We start from the raw sequence: 19,601 nt of genomic DNA, 5'->3' as shown, positions 1-19,601 counted from the left end.
AAAAATGTTTTAAGTCTTCAAATAAATTTTTTCTATAAAAATTACAGAACAATTTCAAAAACTGTTCTTAATAATTATTTTAAAAAATAATTACCAAATAAATCCTAATAGTCATTTTCTTCCATTTTTTTGGCTTGGTTTTAGCTCCAAACCCCTCCAACGTAGTTGCATACTCTCTCAATTTTCTTTATAACTTTCATTATTCATCTTTCGTGTTTGTCTATATTTTACACTTGTTTGATCATCTTTTTCTATCTGTCTATATTTTACACTTGTTTGATCATCTTTTTCTATCTTGATTGATGATTGTTCAATCATTTGCATTCTTTATATTATTTGATCTTATATTTTAGCTCAAAACAAACCTTAATTCACAAACTAAAGTGTTAGCACTTATTCAAGGTAAATTGGATGGATTTATCATTTAGATCATATAATTTACCTGTCATTTTTAATCCGTATGTTTTATAAGCATGCATTTTATATAATTGATGGATGCTAAACTATAAGTACTAAATTATGTTTCGTCCTAGCACATAATCTATGCATCAATTATTGGAGAACGAGGTTCTTAGAATTCAGAAAGAATGATAGAGCCACATTTAAGCGAGAAAAAAAAACAATTCATTTATAAGGAAATATAAGAAAAGAGACATTATGGTTAAATAAAGATTTATTAGTTCAAGGATTCTCTTAAGCATGCTTTAATAATAATAAAATAAAGTTAAGTATGCTAATATGTTTAAATCAAGTGATGCTTTTTTAGGTTAAGTAAGTGTGTTCATCAAAGATTCAATTATCATGAATAAACGAATCATTAAATATTCAATGTCTTAGAATCTATGTAAAATGAATTTTATGGGTGCACTTAGGATAAAATAATTTTCATGCATTTTCAAATGGTTTTCATTCATCCTTTAAAGCTCAAAAATGACCTTTTTATATTTGAAATTGATGAATTTGCATTTTATTTCAAAATCTTACATTTAATTATTTCAAAAATGTCTTATAAAAGTTTTTAAATAAAGTGCTCAAGTTATTGCAAGAATTAAAACCGAAATCAGAAGCTTTTTGAGTTGTTTCTTTTTTGCTATTTGATTAAAGGTGTCCTAAATCGTTTGAATTGATTAGGCATTCCCGATCAAGAATTGATCAAGCTTGCACAAAAATTTTTCTCTTTTAGTAATTAGTGCAAATTTTTTATTAAATATAAAATAAGTTATTGTATAAGTAGAAATAAATTCCTTAGAAGAAGTATATTCCCATAATCTTTTTGAACAAAATTATCCTAATAAATCCAAAAACTGTTATTGATCTTAAAATAATATTTATGATATATTAGAAGTCAATGAAAATACGTCGTGAGTTTGAGTGAGCGTGAATACTCCTATCTTTTGACCAAAAATAAGGATATTTTTTTGCAAATTTTGAAAAAGGTTATTTTAAATTGCAAATTGCCACCTCAGCAATTTCAGATATGAGCGAGCGTGAGTTTGAGGGCACGACCGTTCATTCAGATAGGATGCAGCTTCAGCTCTACGCCCATCCAGCAGTGGCGGAGGCTCCGACTGCCAGAAGCTCTCGCTATTCCATGGGCACCTTCTTCTATGCTCTCTTTATTCTATCTCTACTCTTCTCCACACTCGGAGCAGATGATGATTCTTCGATCGTCTCCAGGTTCCAACGCTACCTCCAGATCAACACTGCCCAACCAAACCCTAACTACTATGAAGCTGCCGATTTCATCGTCTCTCAAGCTCAATCCATCTCTCTCCATTCCCAAACCCTCGAGTTCGTCAAGGGGAAACCTATTGTTCTCCTCAAATGGCCCGGCTCTAACCCGAATCTCCCCTCCATCCTCCTCAACTCCCACACCGACGTTGTTCCGGCTGAGCATCATAAATGGACTCACCCTCCGTTCGATGCTCATGTTGATGACAACGGCGACATCTACGCCAGGGGGTCTCAGGACATGAAGTGTGTTGGTCTGCAGTACCTGGAAGCCATTCGCCGGCTCAAGAGTTCTGGATTTCAGCCGCTTCGGACGGTGTACTTGTCGTTTGTTCCCGATGAGGAGATTGGCGGACACGACGGCGCGGAGAAATTCGCTGATTCGGATGAGTTCAAGAAGATGAATGTTGGAATCGTGCTTGATGAAGGTAAATTGGATGTTGGCAAGCTTTGTGACTTGAGAACTTTGTTTTCTCGATGAATTCTTAATCTGCGTGAGCAGGTTTGGCTTCTCCGAAAGAGAATTACAGGGCGTTTTATGCGGAGAGGAGTCCGTGGTGGCTGGTAATCAGGGCTACTGGAGCTCCCGGACACGGGGCGAAGCTGTATGACAACACTGCCATGGAGAACATTCTGAAGAGCATTGAGAGTGTGAGGAGGTTTCGGGCAGCACAGTTTGATTTGGTGAAGTCGGGTTTGAAGAGTGAAGGCGAGGTTATCTCGGTCAATATGGTTTTCCTAAAGGCTGGCACACCATCCCCAACTGTAAGTTTTCCAATCCCAAGCTTCTATGAAGTTGCTTTGATATTGGTTCAATCAGTTGTATGAAATGATTCAGACTTGGGATGTACTGTAGACCAGTTAAGGAGTAACCCAGTGACTCGGAAGTATCATATTTAAGGTATTGCATGAACACCATAAGGGGTGATAAGTATGACCTATAATGAAGTACTCTTAGGGCAGGCACTACCTCTTGTTTACACCACAAGGTATTAACCATAAGCCTCATTGCTCAAACTTCTGATTTCCTTGTAAATTAGAGAAGTTAATTTAATTGCATCTGGTTAGATAGTTGTTTTTTGTATTACAGTTTGTTATTTGGTTGAAATCCTCAACCATGTTACTGACATTCAATGGTGATATGTTTCTCACGCTTAAGGGCATGTTTATTTCTTTCTTGTCCATCAGGGCTTTGTCATGAACTTGCAGCCTTCTGAGGCAGAGGCTGGTTTTGACATCCGGATCCCACCAACTGCTGATCAAGTATCCTTGGAGAAACGGATTGCTGAGGAATGGGCACCTGCTTCACGGAACATGACATTTGAGGTAATATACTAATATACCCCACTGGATGCCTTTCTTTTTCCCTTTTTGGTAACAAATTTAGCAGCATGAGAAGGAAACCGTTTTCTTGTCGTTCCTGGAAAGCTATGTTTGCAATTAATGTGGGAGCCTATGGATTATTGATGATTATATGGCTATGGCTGAGGATTATTGATTGGAGCCAAAATATGTGCTCTAATGGCACATATTCGATATGATTTCTGCACCAAAGGACATTCAAATCACCCAACTTGACCTAAATCAATGCTAAGGCCCTAGCCATGAGTTTAATCTATACTTTGGAGATTTATCTCAGGTTCAAGGGAAGAAAATTGTGCAAATTGAATGACTTTAGATTTTGAAAGATCAAGAAAGGGCTAAATGAGGAAATAAGTGAGTCAAGACTCATTGAATGTAAGGAAAGGCAAAACAAGGATATCATGAGGTTAGAGGATGATAAATGACCATTATGGAGTAAGAAGGAAGGCAAGAAGGCAAGAAAGCATGGGAAATGAGGCATAAAGCAAGATTGAGCTGCATGGAAATTTAGAACTCAAAAATCTGATGGCATTATATACTCTGACTTTGAGGACAAATTTGGAGCACTTTCTGGAGTCCATTATATACATACTATATATCGTTTCGAAGCTCGGGAAGTCAGGAGTCCAACGCTTCAAACGGTTTGCAAATCGGAGCTGAAATGAAGAAGTTATGGCCATTTGAAGACAACTGCACCAAGCTGGAGGGTCATTTCGAAATGATTTCGAAATTCAACTTATGGATTCGAAATTCATTTCGAAATGACACCAATTTCGAATTCACCCACTGCCACTTTGATGTTCCGCCTCCTCTACCTCGGGAATTGCATCTAAAGCACTCCATCCGCTCTAGGTGGACCCCACACGACTAGAAATCACCATTTTATTATTTTTTAATCATTTTTAGGAAATTATTTTGTAATAAGTGGCTAATGAGAGTGTGCCACATGTTAAGGAATTGAGGATATTATATAAACTCTCTCAATTCTAGGTTTTAGGGATCTTGGATTTTTTCTAGAGAGTTTGACATTGAAGGTGGAAGAAGACGAGAACTTTGGTTTGTTTTTTTTTTCTTCTTTATTGAATATATTGTTTTTAGTTTCTTTTGATTCAAATTATGGATTTTTACCCTATTATGGATTGTGAATGTGACATCACCCCCATGAGAGGCTAAGAGCCAACTTAGGGCTTGAAGCATGAAAACCTAAGGGTTAGGAAACCTATAGGGACAATGGGTAAATTACTATAACAATGAGATTAATTATTGGTTGGGTGACAATTTATCATATTTTTTTTATCCTATCCTTGTGAGTTCGTTTATGGAATGATACGGTAGGTTATTACTTGATACTAGTGATTCTTGGTAATTCTTGATCATTAGTTATCCTCGTCTTCCCTACCGTCATTTGCCCCTAAACAAAGCTATAAGGAGTAGGAAGGGTTAAAAAGCCAAATCTTAAATTGATAATCAATCTCATTCGTTTGATGGTTTTAGGAATCTGTTTTAAAAAGGAAAAATTAGGTTTTGGATGCAATCTTGAGTTATAGTACTCAACTTGATCGCGAACGGCCAAAGATCCTAAAACCCTAAGATCATATCACTTAAAATACCCTTGTTTTCTCTAATTTCTATACCCTAGGTTGGATTGTGGAAAACCCCAAACTTGAATCAATTGAATTTAAAATCAATATTCATTTTTTCTTATTAATCCAATTTCTTTTACTTAGTTTCACATTATTCACATATTGTTTTTTCACTTAAGGATTTAAACAAAAACAATTCATTTATTCTAGTATTGACAATTTTCATAAGCCAGTCCTTGAGAACGATACCCGGAATACTACAAAAGCCGTAGTGACTCTTTCTCTAGCTTTTCTTGACCAGAGTTACTACGTAAAAAGGCTAAGTATTTTGGTACAATAGAGAATTTTCGGTCAATTATCTAATCTCCTTTGCTATATGTTTCTTTAATTAAAGATTTTTGAACGTTTCTACTAAAACACTGGAAAACATAGATAGAGGATATTTAGGTTTTTGATCAGTATATCTACATACACCAGCTTCAGTTATTGTCATTTGGTAAAATGTGAGAAAGGACAAAACTTGATAAAGAATAAACTTTAGGATGATGAGTTTTACACCATGCCACATGCTTACTTCATTTAAAATAAGGAACAAACCTGTTGTTGTTGCCATTTGCAAATTGTATGTGGCACAAGAACTAGTTGCCGGTGGTTTGTACCTATGGGTGATGTGGAATTGGATGATTCTTTATTGCATTTGTTTGGCTGTTGGTATTGATGTGTGCAATAGGAAAAAGGGTGCTTATGGAATGATTTATTTGGTCTAGTTAAAGTTGGTCCATGATAACCCTTTGATGGTGGCAAGGCAGCCTGGGTGTGTTATGTTGGTACCGAGTATAGATTTGCAGACTATTGCACATTCTGTTTGCAGTCTTTGTTAAAAATATGATTCTAGATCCGTTTAAACATGTAAACCATTGGTTTAAGAATTTTAGGTTTCAGGACTTGAGGTGGTTTTTCCATTGCCAATCACCCCTAACAACATTTGTAGCTTGGGCAGTTTAAGCAAAAGGTTTCAGTGAATGACAAGTTTGGGAAGCCAGTCCTCACAGCTACAGACAGTTCTAATCCATGGTGGACCTTATTAGAAGGAGCTGTGAAGAAAGTCAATGAAAAACTTGGAAGGCCAGAGATCTTTCCTGCCTCAACTGATGCTCGCTATTTCCGGCAACTGGGCTTGCCAGCAATTGGCTTCTCCCCTATGAAAAACACACCTATTCTACTTCATGACCATAATGAGGTAAACATATAATTTTATTTTCATTTATATCATGTAGCATCAGTCTTCCAATATCAATATGCACACTTGCACAAAAAATGCACAGATAGAATCTTGCATTTATATGATTATCTGAATTTAGTGCATGACTGCAACTATACTTTAGGTTAGCCTGAGTAGAAGATCATTGTTTTTCTTTCACCCTGAGGAGCTGACCATCTTATGTTCCACTTTGTTGCAGTTTCTGAACCAGGCTGAGTACCTGAGAGGAATTGAGATCTATGAGTCGATAATCAAAGCTTATGCATCTTTCAACGAACATACAAGAGATGAAGACCGCAAAGAAGAATTGTGAGGAATCAGAGACGCCTGTTCAGCTCTTAATAGACATGTTCAGCCTCACTTCCCAGTTTCCACCTTGCTGTGAGATGATCAGAATTAGAAATAACATCTTTCTCAGTGATGTATTGGAATTTTACATGTGATGCAAAATAAACATGATCATCCTCACATGTGGTTTGTACATTGTACCAACAAATAAGTATTTAACTCATAATTCACAACTGGATGTTGATCGGCAACTTGAAGAATGTGGAGGGACTTGAAATTACCATCAATGCAAACTATCGGTATCAAAATTTCATTTGAATACCCTGTGATGCAGTTTTTTTTTCATTGATGGCTATCTGATTATTTCTGTGGTACATTTGATTGTTCCTTATTACATTATAAGCTAAATCTTTAGTGCCCCAGAATCAAATCCAGAATCAGTTCAGTCAATGGATGGTCATATCCATCAACAAAAGAATTTCCTTTTGCAAGCTCATGCTCTGCATCTTCTGCTACCAATAATCCCCACAGGAGCAGACTCCATCTTGAAAATGATGGTACCGGATGGGGTCTCGAATCACAATACTCCGGTGCTCCATCCTCGATACCACTTTTGCAAACACATGACAGTCTCCGCAAATCCTTAGATTTTTCCTGATTCTAACTGTTTTCTCCCTTGACAAGTTCATCAGACCGAACATGATTGCCAGTTTCTCACTATGGTATCGCAGAGAATCTTCCTTCTGCTCCCCCTCAAGGTCCTGCAACACAAAATTTGTGTCTGGAACATAGCCTACTCCCATTACTCTCTCTATCAAATCATTCAAACGCCAGACAATCTCTTCTATTTTTGGGTGTGATGTATCTCCTAAAATAAACACATGAATCTGTTTATCCACTTCAATCCAGCTACAACCTGGGGTTTTCCTGATTCCTCTGTTAGTCATGGTCTTCCTCACTTCTGCCACATCTTCCCACCTCTGAGTATTCGCGTATATATTAGATAACAGTATGTAGGTTCCTGCATCTTCAGGCTCCAATTCTATGATCTTCTTGGCTGCATAGATAGCTAGATCCACATTCCTATGAACCCTGCAGGCACCCAGCAAAGTCCTCCATGTTACTGAATCTGGTTCACATTCCATTTCATGGATTAACTTAACTGCTTCATCAAGCCTCCCAGCTCTCCCAAGGAGATCAATCAGGCAACCATAGTGTTCTCTTCCAGGATCCACCCCGAAAAGCTTCTTCATTGATCGAAAATAGTACCATCCCTTCTCTACCAGCCCAGCATGACTGCAGGCAAACAGAACCCCAAGAACTGTGATATAATTCGGTCTAGACCCTGACTCTTTCATCGACTCAAACAACTCCAGTGCCTGTCGACTGTAACCATTCTGGGCCAAACCTGCAACCATTGTGCTCCAAGATATCACATCTTTCTTGACCATACGAGAAAACGCAGAGTTTGCATCGTCCAAGCTGCCACACTTGCAGTACATATCGATGAGTGCATTGTTGAGTATTAGGTCTTGATCAAACTTGAGTACATGAACATGGACCTGTCTCCCCAATTCTAACAGAGCTAAACCAGTACATGCCCTCAAAACACTCGTCAAAGTAGCTTGATCAGCTAGAAAACCAGCTCTCTTCATCCTCTTGAAAAGATTCAAAGCCTCATTACCATCACTGTTCTGAGCGAACCCTCCAATGATTGAGTTCCAAACAACCAAATCCCTAGTGGGCATTTCATCAAAAACACCTAATGCATTATCCAAATCACTCCATTTTGAGTAAACGTCAATCAAAGCACTCCGAACAAAGACATCAGACTCCAACCCAGTCTTGATTATCCCACAATGGAGCTGCCTAAGGTTGGGCAGCCCATCACATGCTCTCAAAACTGAAGAGTAAGTAAACATATTTGGTCTCACACCTTCTCTAAACATTAGAATCAAGCACTTCAAGGCCTTGTCATTGAGTTTATTAGAGTAGGCAGATATCATAGTAGTCCAAGAAACAACATTTCTTTCAGGCATTTCGTCGAACAGATCCTCGGCCTCTTCCAAGAGGTTAAATTTCACGTACATGTTGAGTAAGGTATTGACTACAAACATTTTGGGCTCATACCCTTTACAGAAAATGTGCTCGTGAACTCGCTTTCCTTCTTGGACAGTGCCACGAGCAGAGCAGCACTTGATGAGCTCGGAATACGTGATAGCATCAGCAAATCCTCCATGTCTTTCCATAGCATCCATGGCTCTCATTGCTCTGTGAAGGTCCCATTGATGGCAGAAGTTGGCGAACTCGTTAACCAGAGGGGATGGATCAGCCACGTAACGCAACGGCGGTTTCATGCCTTTCAGCTTTGAAATGGCTTTCATGATGGCTCCACGATTGAAATTCTCTTGCGTCTGGGGCTAAAACGCAGCGTTTTTGCCAAGCCAAGGACTGTAGGATAACATTCCTGTTAGGGCGTACTCATGAAGGCCCAATCAAGATAACCCACTTAAGAATCAAGAAAACCCATGAAATTTTGAAAAAGAAACAAAAATCAGAGGTGGGGTTTTCTCATAACATGGGGTCACAGGCGGTGAAGATGTGAATGTAGCGGTTGATAAACCATAACCACTTAATATATCATGTGGGGGAAGTGGGGGTGGGAGTTACAATCTAAAAGCGCGCCCTTTTTTTATTTTACTCTTAACTGAATCTTTTTGCAGACCAACACAAACCCCTGGATTAATTTTTGAGAAGAAGAAAACCCAACTCTCAGAAGACAAAAATAACACTTCATATGTATATGTAAGGAAAGATGGGCACTGACATAATTGGTATCAAACTGCTCTATGTGCTTTCCTTCTTCTTTTGCGTTAATGGCAGAGGATTAGGACTAGCAAGTTCAGGTGCAAATGGTGTTCAAATGCTAGAAAGAAGCCCTGCAGAACTCAAGGGGGCCAACACTCACCTGTTTAATGTCAGGAGCTTTGGTGCTCAAGCAGATGGTCACACTGATGATAGAAGAGTATGTTCTTGTCCTTTTTCTTCTTGTTGTTTTGTTTTACTACAATTATTATTTGAAATGACTTAGAAAATTTGAGGTGGGTTTGGAAAGATAGAAGAGTCTTGCTTGACTACTGGGTCACCTTTTAGTTCAGAATTTCCCTGCTGACAATCTCTGGGAAATCAGGTTAGTGGGTTAGAATTGCTGATTATTCAGCCAGCTCAGGCAGAGATTAATCCTAAATGGGTTTCCATTCTTAGTCATGAGTCTCTAGTTTTTTTTTTTTGTTTTTTTTATCTCTTTATCTCCATCTTGGTTGAATATAGGTCATTGGGTGCAAAACTTCTTCCTTGGCTTAACTGGAACTGAGTTTAGATTTCAATATCTAAGTGAAGGGTTCCAAGATCATATGGTTTTTATGTTAAGGATAGTAAGGTAACATACAACTATTTCTTGTGATTCCAGGCCTTCACAGCAGCATGGAAGGAGGCCTGCGCCTCAACAGGTAAAGTAAAACTTCTGATACCGAAAGGGACCTATATGATTGGTCCCATTACATTTGCAGGTCCTTGCAACAGCGTATCATCTCTAACTGTTGTGATGAAGGCAAGACTCAGATCTTCATCCATTCCTAGCTTGTCTTCTTTTTGAATCATCTATATATTTTCACATCTTTTTCTATCATGATCTTTGTTGAGAACCAGATTTGAGAAATTAACTTGCAGGGTTATTTGAAGGCTACAACAGACTTGGCTGAATATGGATTCAGTGCGGGTTGGATTGAATTTGGATGGATGAAGGGTCTGACCTTGACCGGTGGAGGGACCTTTGATGGCCAAGGTGTTGAGGCCTGGCCATATAATAAGTGCCCCATCAATGCCAACTGCAAACTTCTTCCCACTGTATGTTTCATCACCAATCCCTTCTTAATGTTTCTGTAGAAAAAAGTCATACCAAAGTGCTTCCACTAGCCCATGTTCAGCTGCCAATGGATAGGATGGGTTAGGGACTTGGGATGGCAGCCCATGAACTAGACAAGATAGGGGAGCCTGAAAAATGAAAATAAATTACATTGATCCTATGGGTTCATATGATTCTAATGGATTAGGCAAGAAGGCTCAATAAGCTGCACTAATGTTCATAATGAGGATAGGGAGATCTCAAATGGTTCTGATTGTCTGAGAATCGACTTTTGACAAGAAGTTAATAATGATTAACATTTTCTTCTTTCAGAATTTGAAGTTTATTGCAATGAACAAGACGGTTGTTCGAGGCATAACTTCAGTGAATAGCAAGTTCTTTCACATAGCTCTCGTAGAATGCAATAATTTCAAAGGTAGCCAAATCAAGATTTCTGCCCCAGAAAACAGTCCCAACACTGATGGCATCCACATTGAGCGAAGCTCTGGCGTTTATTTTTCTCGATCCCTTATTGCTACTGGCGACGACTGCATCTCTGTTGGACAAGGAAATTCTCAAGTCACTATCACAAGCATCACTTGTGGACCTGGCCATGGCATCAGGCACAGCTATTTCTATTTTCTTAATCATAATTTTATGCCTTTTTAAGCAGTTATATTTGACATTTGGTTTCATATTTCAGTGTTGGAAGCTTGGGAAAATATCCTAATGAAGAAGATGTAAGTGGGCTTGTGGTTAAAGATTGCACCATGACAGGGACTACAAACGGCATCAGGATCAAGACATGGGCTAACTCTCCAGATAGCAGTGAAGCAACCAACATGACATTCGAGAACATCGTCATGAACAATGTGACCAACCCCATTATAATTGATCAAGCATATTGCCCATTCATGTCTTGTGCTTCCAAGGTGAGATCCTCTCCTTCCCTGCAACTTTGCAACCCTTTCCAGAATGCCATGGAAATATTGATTCACAGAGACCAAGAAACAAAGCTTTCCACAATGTTCTCTTTCAACAATATTGCCCTGTGCCCAAGAAATAAATATATGGATCCCCCTAACAGTGTTTTATCATTTCAAGGTGGAAATAAATTGCCAAGAGTCACTGATACAAATGCTTTATACATGTATATATATTCAAGTGCAGGCACCATCTAGAGTGAAGCTGAGTGACATATACTTCAAGAACATAAGAGGGACCTCATTATCTGCAGTGGCGGTGACATTGAAGTGTAGCAGAGGGACCCCATGCCAGAACATTTACCTCCAAGATGTTCACCTAGACCTCTCATCAGGGGAGAAGCGTGCCACTTCCTCTTGTAGAAACGTTAGAGTCAAATACAGTGGCACCCAAATTCCTCCCCCTTGTGCTTAATGGATTTGACAGTAGAATTTGGTTCAAGGATTTGAGTGTATTAGCTAGCAGATACGTACTCAATATTCACAATGGAATTTTCTGTCATTTTGCATTTAGGTAAACCCAAAAAGAAAAAATGCAAAGAAATAAATTGAACGAGTCAAAATAAGAAGGAAAAAGAAATGTTAAAATCTTTGGAAAGTATAAAAAGGGTTGTTTCACATTGTGATGGTACTCGACAGCGTTAAAACGGGGCAATAAAAATCAGAAACAGAAGGACAAAGGCAATAGTATTTTCTTCTCGATTCCCTTGAAGGGGTTGTTAGGTTGTGGCCCTTGTGGGGTGTGGTAATCAATAACCCGTTTGGGAGGCGTCACTGCCTTGCCTTACTCTAACACCCTCCATTCAATTGGGAGGTTTCTGGGTTTGATCCCCATTACTGGATTAAGTTTTTTGGGTCATTTGGGAAAGGGGAAGAAGGAGAACAATGGAGAGCTCATCGGAATTGGTGGCCTTCCCTTTGCTATTGACTCCGATCGAATCCAACTACAGGGCATGCACTATTCCCTATAGATTCCCCTCTGATAATCCCCGGAAGGCAACCCCTACTGAGCTTTCCTGGATTGATCTTTTCCTCAATTCCATCCCCTCTTTCAGGTTTCTCATTTTAATCCTCATTTTCTTTTTCCATTTTTTTTTCTGTGAATTTTTTAGGCTGTTGGGTGTTTGGCATCAATGTCATCGTCTCTAACAAACCCTTTTCAGGAAAAATGATAATTTTTGCCTTTTTATTTGCTTGATGGGTTGGGTGGTATACCCTTTTCCAGAATACGTTACTCTTTCTGGCCCATTTGATACTTGATGCCGTTCTTCCCATTTTTGGTGCCCAAAGAACAGCAACTTTAACTACCCTAACTGCAATTTATTCTTGATGAGGCATGGATTTGTCATCTTGATATGTAGGATGATTCCAAAAGTCCCTCCATTTTCTCTCAAATGGAAAGAAGAACAAGTGCCTGGTGCCTTTCTGTTAAACAAACTCAAGCCTGTAATTTGTGTGTATTATATGACAATAATTTCACAAAACACACCTATGTAGCAGCGCCCTCATGTCTGGATTTCGGGTAGTTGCTGTTTCCGCCTGCATCTAGAAGCATCTTACCATTACCACAACCATGGCAACTTCACTTTAGATTATTTCTAGAACTTAATTTCTTACAGTACAAGTACATGAACCCAGCCATTATCAAATCTTGTTTGAGTCCATGGCTTACTAATCAGCTATGATTGATTCCTTCCGAACCTGCTTATGGTTGGTTACTGAAAATCCTTTGTCATCCTCCTGCAACTTAATCGAATGGGAGCTTTTGATTTTGTACAAGTTGCATGTGGGAATTTCATAATCCGTGTTGTTTATGCTGGTGCTGTTATTAGATCATGCATTCTTGCCTTCTAGAGTTAGAATGTGATGGAAAACATCATATTCAATAGTTTTGTTTTGGTTTGGTACAGGAAACGAGCAGAGAGTGATGGAACTGTTGCTGATGCTAATGTTAAAGCTGAAAAATTTGCTCAAAGGTGTTTTCCTTTACTTCTATAATGTGTGGTTTTTGTTTCATGAAGAGAAAACCTCTCTTCTTAATATGATTTCATATCATAAATTCAAAATGATACCATTTAAATGACAAGGGCTCCATAATAGCATTCTAGATAAATAACCATAGTCACCAAGAACATGGAATGTGATCGCCTGCTCTTCAGTAGGAGTGATACATCTTCCTTGATATAAAATTGCATGATCATAGTTAATGTCAGATCTTCTGATTGGTTTATGGTATGTGCCTGATTGGTTTGTGGTTTGTGTTGAATTTGTGGAAGGTACTCCGAAATACTAGAGGACCTTAAGAAGGACCCTGAAAGTCATGGTGGGCCACCTGATTGCGTTGTAAGCTAAATATGAAATCACAACTATTTTTAATTTTCCAAACTACATTACCAAATAATATACAGTCAGATTTGGTGGATGATACCATTTTACTGTGAAAAGGCTGAATTTCTATACTTTTTTTTGAGGGGGTTAGCTTCTCTGCAGGCTTCGCGAACAAGTTCTTAGAGAATTGGGATTCAGAGATATATTCAAGAAAGTTAAGGTAACTGTTGATATGTTATTTGGATGTCCAACCCGAGGATGTTAAATCTTGGAGAGTACTCTTGGGTTTCTTTTTTGGATGTCCTGAATTAAGGACAAACATTGTTGGTTGGTTGGTTTGTGTTAGGTTTCATAAAGCTTGGAAATAGTCTTGCGTATCTCCATTTCTACTCAAATAAGTGCTTCTTTTGTGATTAAACTAGGATGAAGAGAACGCTAAGGCTATATCCCTATTTGAGAATGTTGTTCATCTTAATGATGCCATTGAAGATGAAAGCAAGCGTTTGGAGAATCTGGTTAGAGGGATTTTTGCGGGGAACATATTTGATCTTGGTTCTGCTCAGGTAACTTTAGCTTTCAGCTGGAATGTTATGCGCTATATTTCTTTTTTTCCTTTTTCTTTTTTTTTTTAGAGGTTTATTCTTGAGTGCCTCACAATGTATTAAACCCATCATAACTGGAAGACTTCATTATTAATCTTACTTTGTAATTTTCAACTTATTGTGAAATAGATCTCTTTTCTTTTCTTTTTATTTTTTTATTTTTTTATAACACTGTAATATTTAGGTAGTGATGAATTTATATCATTTGGTTCTTGGGTTTTGTACAATCAATCTTTTCTAATAGTATAGAAATAGGTTTAAACATTCAAACAATTTCAGTAGCACTTACATTGTTATATCACTCCTTTTTCTGCTTCTTGAAGCTTGCAGAGGTTTTCTCAAAGGATGGGATGTCCTTTCTGGCTAGTTGTCAGAACCTTGTCCCTCGACCTTGGGTTATTGATGATTTGGACTCTTTTAAACTGAAATGGACTAGAAAATCTTGGAAAAAGGTAAGTTCCATATGTAATTTATTTTATTCAATGGCATCTTACTTCTAATTAAGTTTTCAATTTATCCATGTTAGTAAAGAAGTCATTAATCTGTTTCTTCTTTACCTGCACCAATCAGCTCATTCATCTCTCATGACAGGTAATAATTTTTGTTGATAATTCTGGTGCGGACATCATTTTGGGTATTTTGCCGTTTGCAAGAGAGTTACTCCGATGTGGGTCACAGGTTTGCATTCATAACCTGTTGCCTTTATGATATCTAGCTCTTCCTAATATTGCAAGTGGGAAAGTTTTTCCTTCTGGAAAACATGAGTTCAACATAAGTGAATGACTGAACTTTTAATTGTTCACTTTGTGTCAAACCAGAAAAAGTTTTCATTGGTTTTTTTGTTAGGTGAATAAGTGATATATTAAAAGGTGCCCAACAACAAAGGGGTCATATCCCTGGTATTCAGAAAGTATAAGAGAGCACCAATTGGCAAACGGAAAAAAAAAAACTCTGTACCCAAAATGGAGGCCTCCCCCGGCGCCCCCCACCCCAAGCAATCAATAAACTCCAAAGAGTGAAAGAAAAATGTGTTTATTGTTTACCCGACTTCTCAAAATTGATTTATCAAACATGGACATCAGGTTACTTGTCTAATATACATTAACACTCTTATTTTACTAGCTCAACTCAACTAAAAAAGCATAAATCTCAACCACTCAAGATTGACTACATGAATCCCTAACCTGAATTAAATCACTCCTCTGTACTATATTGCTGCATTCTTGTCTTGTTACCCACAATGGTGGAACCATCTTAGATGACTTTCCTCCTCTTGCTCTTAATTGGTGGCATCTCTCATGTCTTTCTCATGTTTTTAGTGGTTTTTAGTTATCAAACTTGTGCTCCATTTGGATCTTGGAAATTGCAAAAGAAAGGATTTTTTTTTTTAATTTTTATTGAATAGGAATTTCTTTTTTGATTATGATGGAAAACCATGAAGTTAAAAAAAAAAAATTTAATGAAAATTATATAAAAATTTCACACATTTACAACTTCTCTTTGTGTGGAGGGATTAATAATGAGAGAGAAGAAATTTATTTGACTCAAACTTAATTTTGTTTTCCTTGTGCTTGGGGGGAGATTTGGGTTGAATAAGTCATTCAATTCTAAGCAAATTTGACCCCTAAGGCCTATCTCAAGTGGCAAAGGGTTTGGTGGAGTTGAAGGAGGTTCCAAGTTCAATGCTCAGGAGGGAAAAATTTGAACTAAAGAAAAAGGGCCTATCATAAAAATAAATGAATAAAATACTCAAGCAAATTTGTAATCCATCTTTGGTGACACTATCTCAAATCACACATGGTAATGTTTTTCATTTTTGGTCTCCAAGTACTAAATCACCACCTTCATTTCCAGAGTTTCTTTGGCATCAATTATCCAGATTACTATTCACTATTTTTATGGTTTCCATGTTGACTTAATGCAGGTTGTCTTGGCAGCTAACGATTTACCTTCAATCAATGATGTAACTTACCCTGAACTAATTGAGATAATAGCAAAGGTGATGAAGAGTACTTTCTTACACATCCATGATTATGAACATTTCTTTGCTTAGTCTGAAATTTAGTATTGTGATTTACCAGTTGAAGGATGAAAATGGGCAGCTGGTGGGTGTTGATACTTCTAATCTTTTGATTGCCAATTCTGGTAATGATTTACCGGTAAGAAACTCAAACTGCTGCCCTTTATTTATGTCACAAGTGGAGATTTTCTCTCTGATGTCCGAAACTTGTTGGACGTCGTAGTTGTATGATAATAACCTCATTCTCCTTATCCCTCATTACAGGTTATTGATCTTACAAGAATATCGCAAGAGCTTGCCTACCTGGCTAGTGATGCTGACCTTGTCATATTGGAAGGAATGGTAAGCAGCCAGTAGATTCATAAAACATTTTCCTTATTTCCCCACTTTAAATGACTTCTCAAATAAGAGGTTGGCATTGGCAAGGCATAACTAGTATCTACAAAATTTTGTGCAGGGAAAGTTTTTTAGATCACACTATGTTTTGAGTCTTCAGAGGATGAGTTAGTGGATAATTTAGACTCTAGTAGCAGAAAAAACTGTAATCTAAAGATATTGATAGCCTTTCTGTTTATATCGTCTACGTCTTGGATTGATTAAATTATGGCTAATTGCTAATTGCTGAATAGGCTCAAACTCCCAACTTATGTATATTTGACCTTCCGTTACCTTTGGCAGGGTCGTGGAATAGAGACAAACCTTTATGCTCAATTTAAGTGTGATTCACTCAAAATTGGAATGGTAATGATTTTACTCGTATTGTTCTTGTTGTTTTGAGAAACTCAGTTAACTGAGATTCATTAATTTTCTGACGGTCTCTGTTTACCTTTTCTCCTTGTCTCTTTATAGGTGAAGCATCAAGAGGTTGCCCAGTTCCTTGGAGGGCGGCTTTATGACTGTGTCTTCAAATACAATGAAGTTTTGAGTTAATGTCAATTCTTACTACTATTTTTTATCGAATTGATTTATATCGGAGCCTTCAACCCATGTAGCACAAGGTATTTTATCCTTGTGGAACTTATGTCTTATGCTGAAGTTTTAGTATCAATAAATTAAAGAAAATGCTGAAAAACTCCTTACATACATAAGAAGAGCTGCTCCATCTGATTGTTTTTAGGCTTCTCTTGTATTTATTAGAAATTGCATGAACTTTGCTCTGTTCTCTCTCTCTTGTACCATTGTTTTTGGTTTCTTTTATGCTTTGGAAATTGCATGAACTTCATTGCAATTGTTTGGGTTTTTTTAGGTCTCTCTCTCTCTCTCTCTCACACATGTACACACACACTTCTCTTGTGTTTATTAGAAAGGATGAACTTTGCTGCAATTCTTTTGATTGTTTTAGGTACTTTGTCTGGAAATTCCATAATTTGATTGATGAACATCAGTAGCTTACACAATTAAGCTTCACCAATCCAATGAAAAACAAAAAGGAAAAAGAAAAAACAGCAGGAGAAATATAAAGGGTTAACATAGGTAAAATGAATGATGACATTTATGTTTAGCAGGGAAGCCCAGAACGATTGATCAGTTATCTTTGGTAGGGTAAGAAGCCATTTTGTTGATACCACAGAGCCCTTCAGTTTTTCCTGTATTTCTCTTCATCCTTATGTACCCTTTCTCACCCCATTTTGGTCCCCATGAGTTCTTCACAATGATGTAATCCAACCCCTTTGATGAGCCATATCCCACAGCAGCCACTCCATGATCCAGTTCAGTTCCACAAGGCCCATTGAATACTCCCTGCAGAACCAAATTAGTGTTGTAGTCGTATTTCAGGATGCATTGAGAAGAAGATGAGCCAAAAAGAAGTAAACTGCTTACCCCGCTGTAAAACTGGAAATCTCTGCCTGAAGCCTCAATAGCGACACTGAGTGGCTGGTGAGCGAGTGCCTTCAAGAGACTCTCTTCATCCTTCTCTGGCACGTCTTCATAACCACTAATTGTCACAATATCCACATCTTCCTGCAGATAACAATAAATGTAACACAGGTCAAAAACTACCTTTTGGATTGGTTTCTGCTATGTCGCTATAAACTTGAGACTAGAAGTCAGTCTGTATGTTTACCTTCTGTTCCTCACAAGTGCCTTCCTCCATTAGATATGGGTAATCATCCTCCTTGTGTAGGCCACCATTGGAAGCTATGAAGGCAAATGCATAATCCATCAAGCCTCCATTGCAGCCACTGTTGAAGGTTGTGTCACAGTCAATCAACTCTTGCTCTGACAGTGTCGTTAGATTTCCTGTCACAATCTGGTTGATGCCCTCAACAGCAGCAACTGTTGAAAATGCCCAACAACTACCTGCACATTCACCATGAAAGCTTCTTAATCAACATCACATAACAACACACAAGAAACACATAGATTGAGAGAGAGAGAGAGAGAGAGAGAGAGAGATCTTACCACATGCACCTTGGTTCTTGACATGGGTAACAGCTCCTTTCTTCCTCCAGTCCACAGACTCCGGCAAATCAGCAACATCTCTATACCTGAATTCCCCAGAATAATCCCTACTTCTGGGGAACTCAGCTCTCAATCCCAAGTACTTGCTCTTAAACTCTTCATGGCTCAAGTCCGCAAACTCATTCAGCCCAAGCCAGTAGCTACTCACCTCCTTGTTCCTCTCATCAATGTGTTTCAAGTTTTCTCTGAACACCTCAAACCTATGCAGCTTCTCTTCCATGCTCTTATAAACTTTGCCATGTTTCGACACCCATGATTCAAAGCGAGCAATGAGCTTATCTATGCAGGTCAAGTCCTCCGGCGAGTAACCCACAATGGAAAAATCACGAGCCAGAGAAGAAAAAGCAAGGAGGGACAGAGACAAAGCAAGGATGGAGACCTTAGAAAATGAGGAAAGAAGAGCCATTGCTGATGAGGAAGAAGGGTAAGATAAGTATATGTGTGAATGAGGAGGATGAGGGTGTTGAGATATATATATATATAGTTATGGTTTCAGTGTTGCTTCCAAGTCAAGTGGTTGAATTGTTTTTGTGGAATACTGAGTCTTTAAGGCTGGTTCTTTTGGCAAGCTTTTGTTCCAAGCATGCTCATTCCTTTACCAGATACTGGAACACCTGGTTTTCAGGTAAATATTGTGATAATGAATGGCTGAAAGAAGTTGCGTATTCTACAAGCTGAGAGGAAGAACGGCTCATAATTGCAATGGTCAGGGATGATTAACATGTGCATCTTCTTCAGACAGAACTCCCAGTGAAATCTTTAATTAAGTTTTGCAACTTAATTTGTCTTAGAAGGAAAGTGACCTTCCACTGCATTTGGAAAGAGAATTTTATTTAATTGAACTAACTTTTTAAACATAAAAAAAGTATCTTATTTTTAATAAAAATAACTTAAAAATATTGATTGAGGCTGTTTGGTAAAAATTAATTTTTATTATTTAACGACTTAAAATTTATTTTTTATTTTTAAGTATTAAGGTTATTTAGTTAAATTAATTTATTCTAAATTATAAAATTGCTATATTTAGGCTTTTTAATTTTAACTAATATTTATCTTTATTGATTTTAACTTATACT

General features: G+C 37.8%; 5 protein-coding genes across 6 annotated transcripts; 3 read left to right on the top strand and 2 right to left on the bottom strand.

Annotated features, from left to right (window-relative positions):
- The first annotated feature begins 1,492 nt into the window (after window positions 1-1,492).
- LOC117911867 (aminoacylase-1) lies at window positions 1,493-6,544 on the top strand. Of its 2 annotated transcripts, none has more exons than XM_034826292.1 (5): window positions 1,493-2,159; window positions 2,234-2,496; window positions 2,920-3,057; window positions 5,677-5,916; window positions 6,137-6,544. In XM_034826292.1, the coding sequence occupies exons 1-5, from the start codon at window positions 1,523-1,525 to the stop codon at window positions 6,248-6,250; spliced, it is 1,392 nt and encodes a 463-aa protein (XP_034682183.1). In that variant the 5' UTR covers window positions 1,493-1,522; the 3' UTR covers window positions 6,251-6,544. The 2 variants fall into 2 exon arrangements, with proteins under 2 accessions (XP_034682183.1, XP_034682181.1); XM_034826290.1 differs by having other exon boundaries at window positions 5,668-5,916.
- Window positions 6,545-6,631: 87 nt separating this feature from the next.
- On the bottom strand, window positions 6,632-8,804 carry LOC117911866 (pentatricopeptide repeat-containing protein At2g03880, mitochondrial). Its single transcript, XM_034826289.1, has one exon. It carries the CDS (start codon window positions 8,607-8,609, stop codon window positions 6,738-6,740), a length of 1,872 nt encoding a protein of 623 aa, XP_034682180.1. The 5' UTR covers window positions 8,610-8,804; the 3' UTR covers window positions 6,632-6,737.
- A 136-nt stretch (window positions 8,805-8,940) lies between these two features.
- On the top strand, window positions 8,941-11,614 carry LOC117911868 (exopolygalacturonase-like). Its single transcript, XM_034826293.1, has 6 exons — window positions 8,941-9,250; window positions 9,695-9,835; window positions 9,955-10,131; window positions 10,463-10,752; window positions 10,833-11,061; window positions 11,300-11,614. Exons 1-6 carry the CDS (start codon window positions 9,041-9,043, stop codon window positions 11,525-11,527), a joined length of 1,275 nt encoding a protein of 424 aa, XP_034682184.1. The 5' UTR covers window positions 8,941-9,040; the 3' UTR covers window positions 11,528-11,614.
- Window positions 11,615-11,759: 145 nt separating this feature from the next.
- LOC117911869 (damage-control phosphatase At2g17340-like) lies at window positions 11,760-17,178 on the top strand. The gene is made up of 12 exons (XM_034826294.1): window positions 11,760-12,167; window positions 13,023-13,088; window positions 13,389-13,455; window positions 13,592-13,660; window positions 13,863-14,003; window positions 14,366-14,494; window positions 14,634-14,720; window positions 15,967-16,041; window positions 16,124-16,201; window positions 16,327-16,404; window positions 16,741-16,803; window positions 16,912-17,178. Exons 1-12 carry the CDS (start codon window positions 11,998-12,000, stop codon window positions 16,990-16,992), a joined length of 1,104 nt encoding a protein of 367 aa, XP_034682185.1. The 5' UTR covers window positions 11,760-11,997; the 3' UTR covers window positions 16,993-17,178.
- A 198-nt stretch (window positions 17,179-17,376) lies between these two features.
- On the bottom strand, window positions 17,377-18,987 carry LOC117911870 (cysteine protease XCP1). The gene is made up of 4 exons (XM_034826295.1): window positions 18,466-18,987; window positions 18,128-18,363; window positions 17,884-18,024; window positions 17,377-17,802 (listed from the first exon to the last, which is right to left on the bottom strand). The coding sequence occupies exons 1-4, from the start codon at window positions 18,929-18,931 to the stop codon at window positions 17,587-17,589; spliced, it is 1,059 nt and encodes a 352-aa protein (XP_034682186.1). The 5' UTR covers window positions 18,932-18,987; the 3' UTR covers window positions 17,377-17,586.
- Window positions 18,988-19,601: the final 614 nt, after the last annotated feature.

Source organism: Vitis riparia, chromosome 3, assembly GCF_004353265.1.
Source record: "Vitis riparia cultivar Riparia Gloire de Montpellier isolate 1030 chromosome 3, EGFV_Vit.rip_1.0, whole genome shotgun sequence".
In the NCBI taxonomy this organism is placed as follows: Eukaryota; Viridiplantae; Streptophyta; class Magnoliopsida; order Vitales; family Vitaceae; genus Vitis; species Vitis riparia.
Note: the sequence above shows the minus strand (reverse complement) of the source record. Positions and strands in the feature narration are given on the sequence as shown.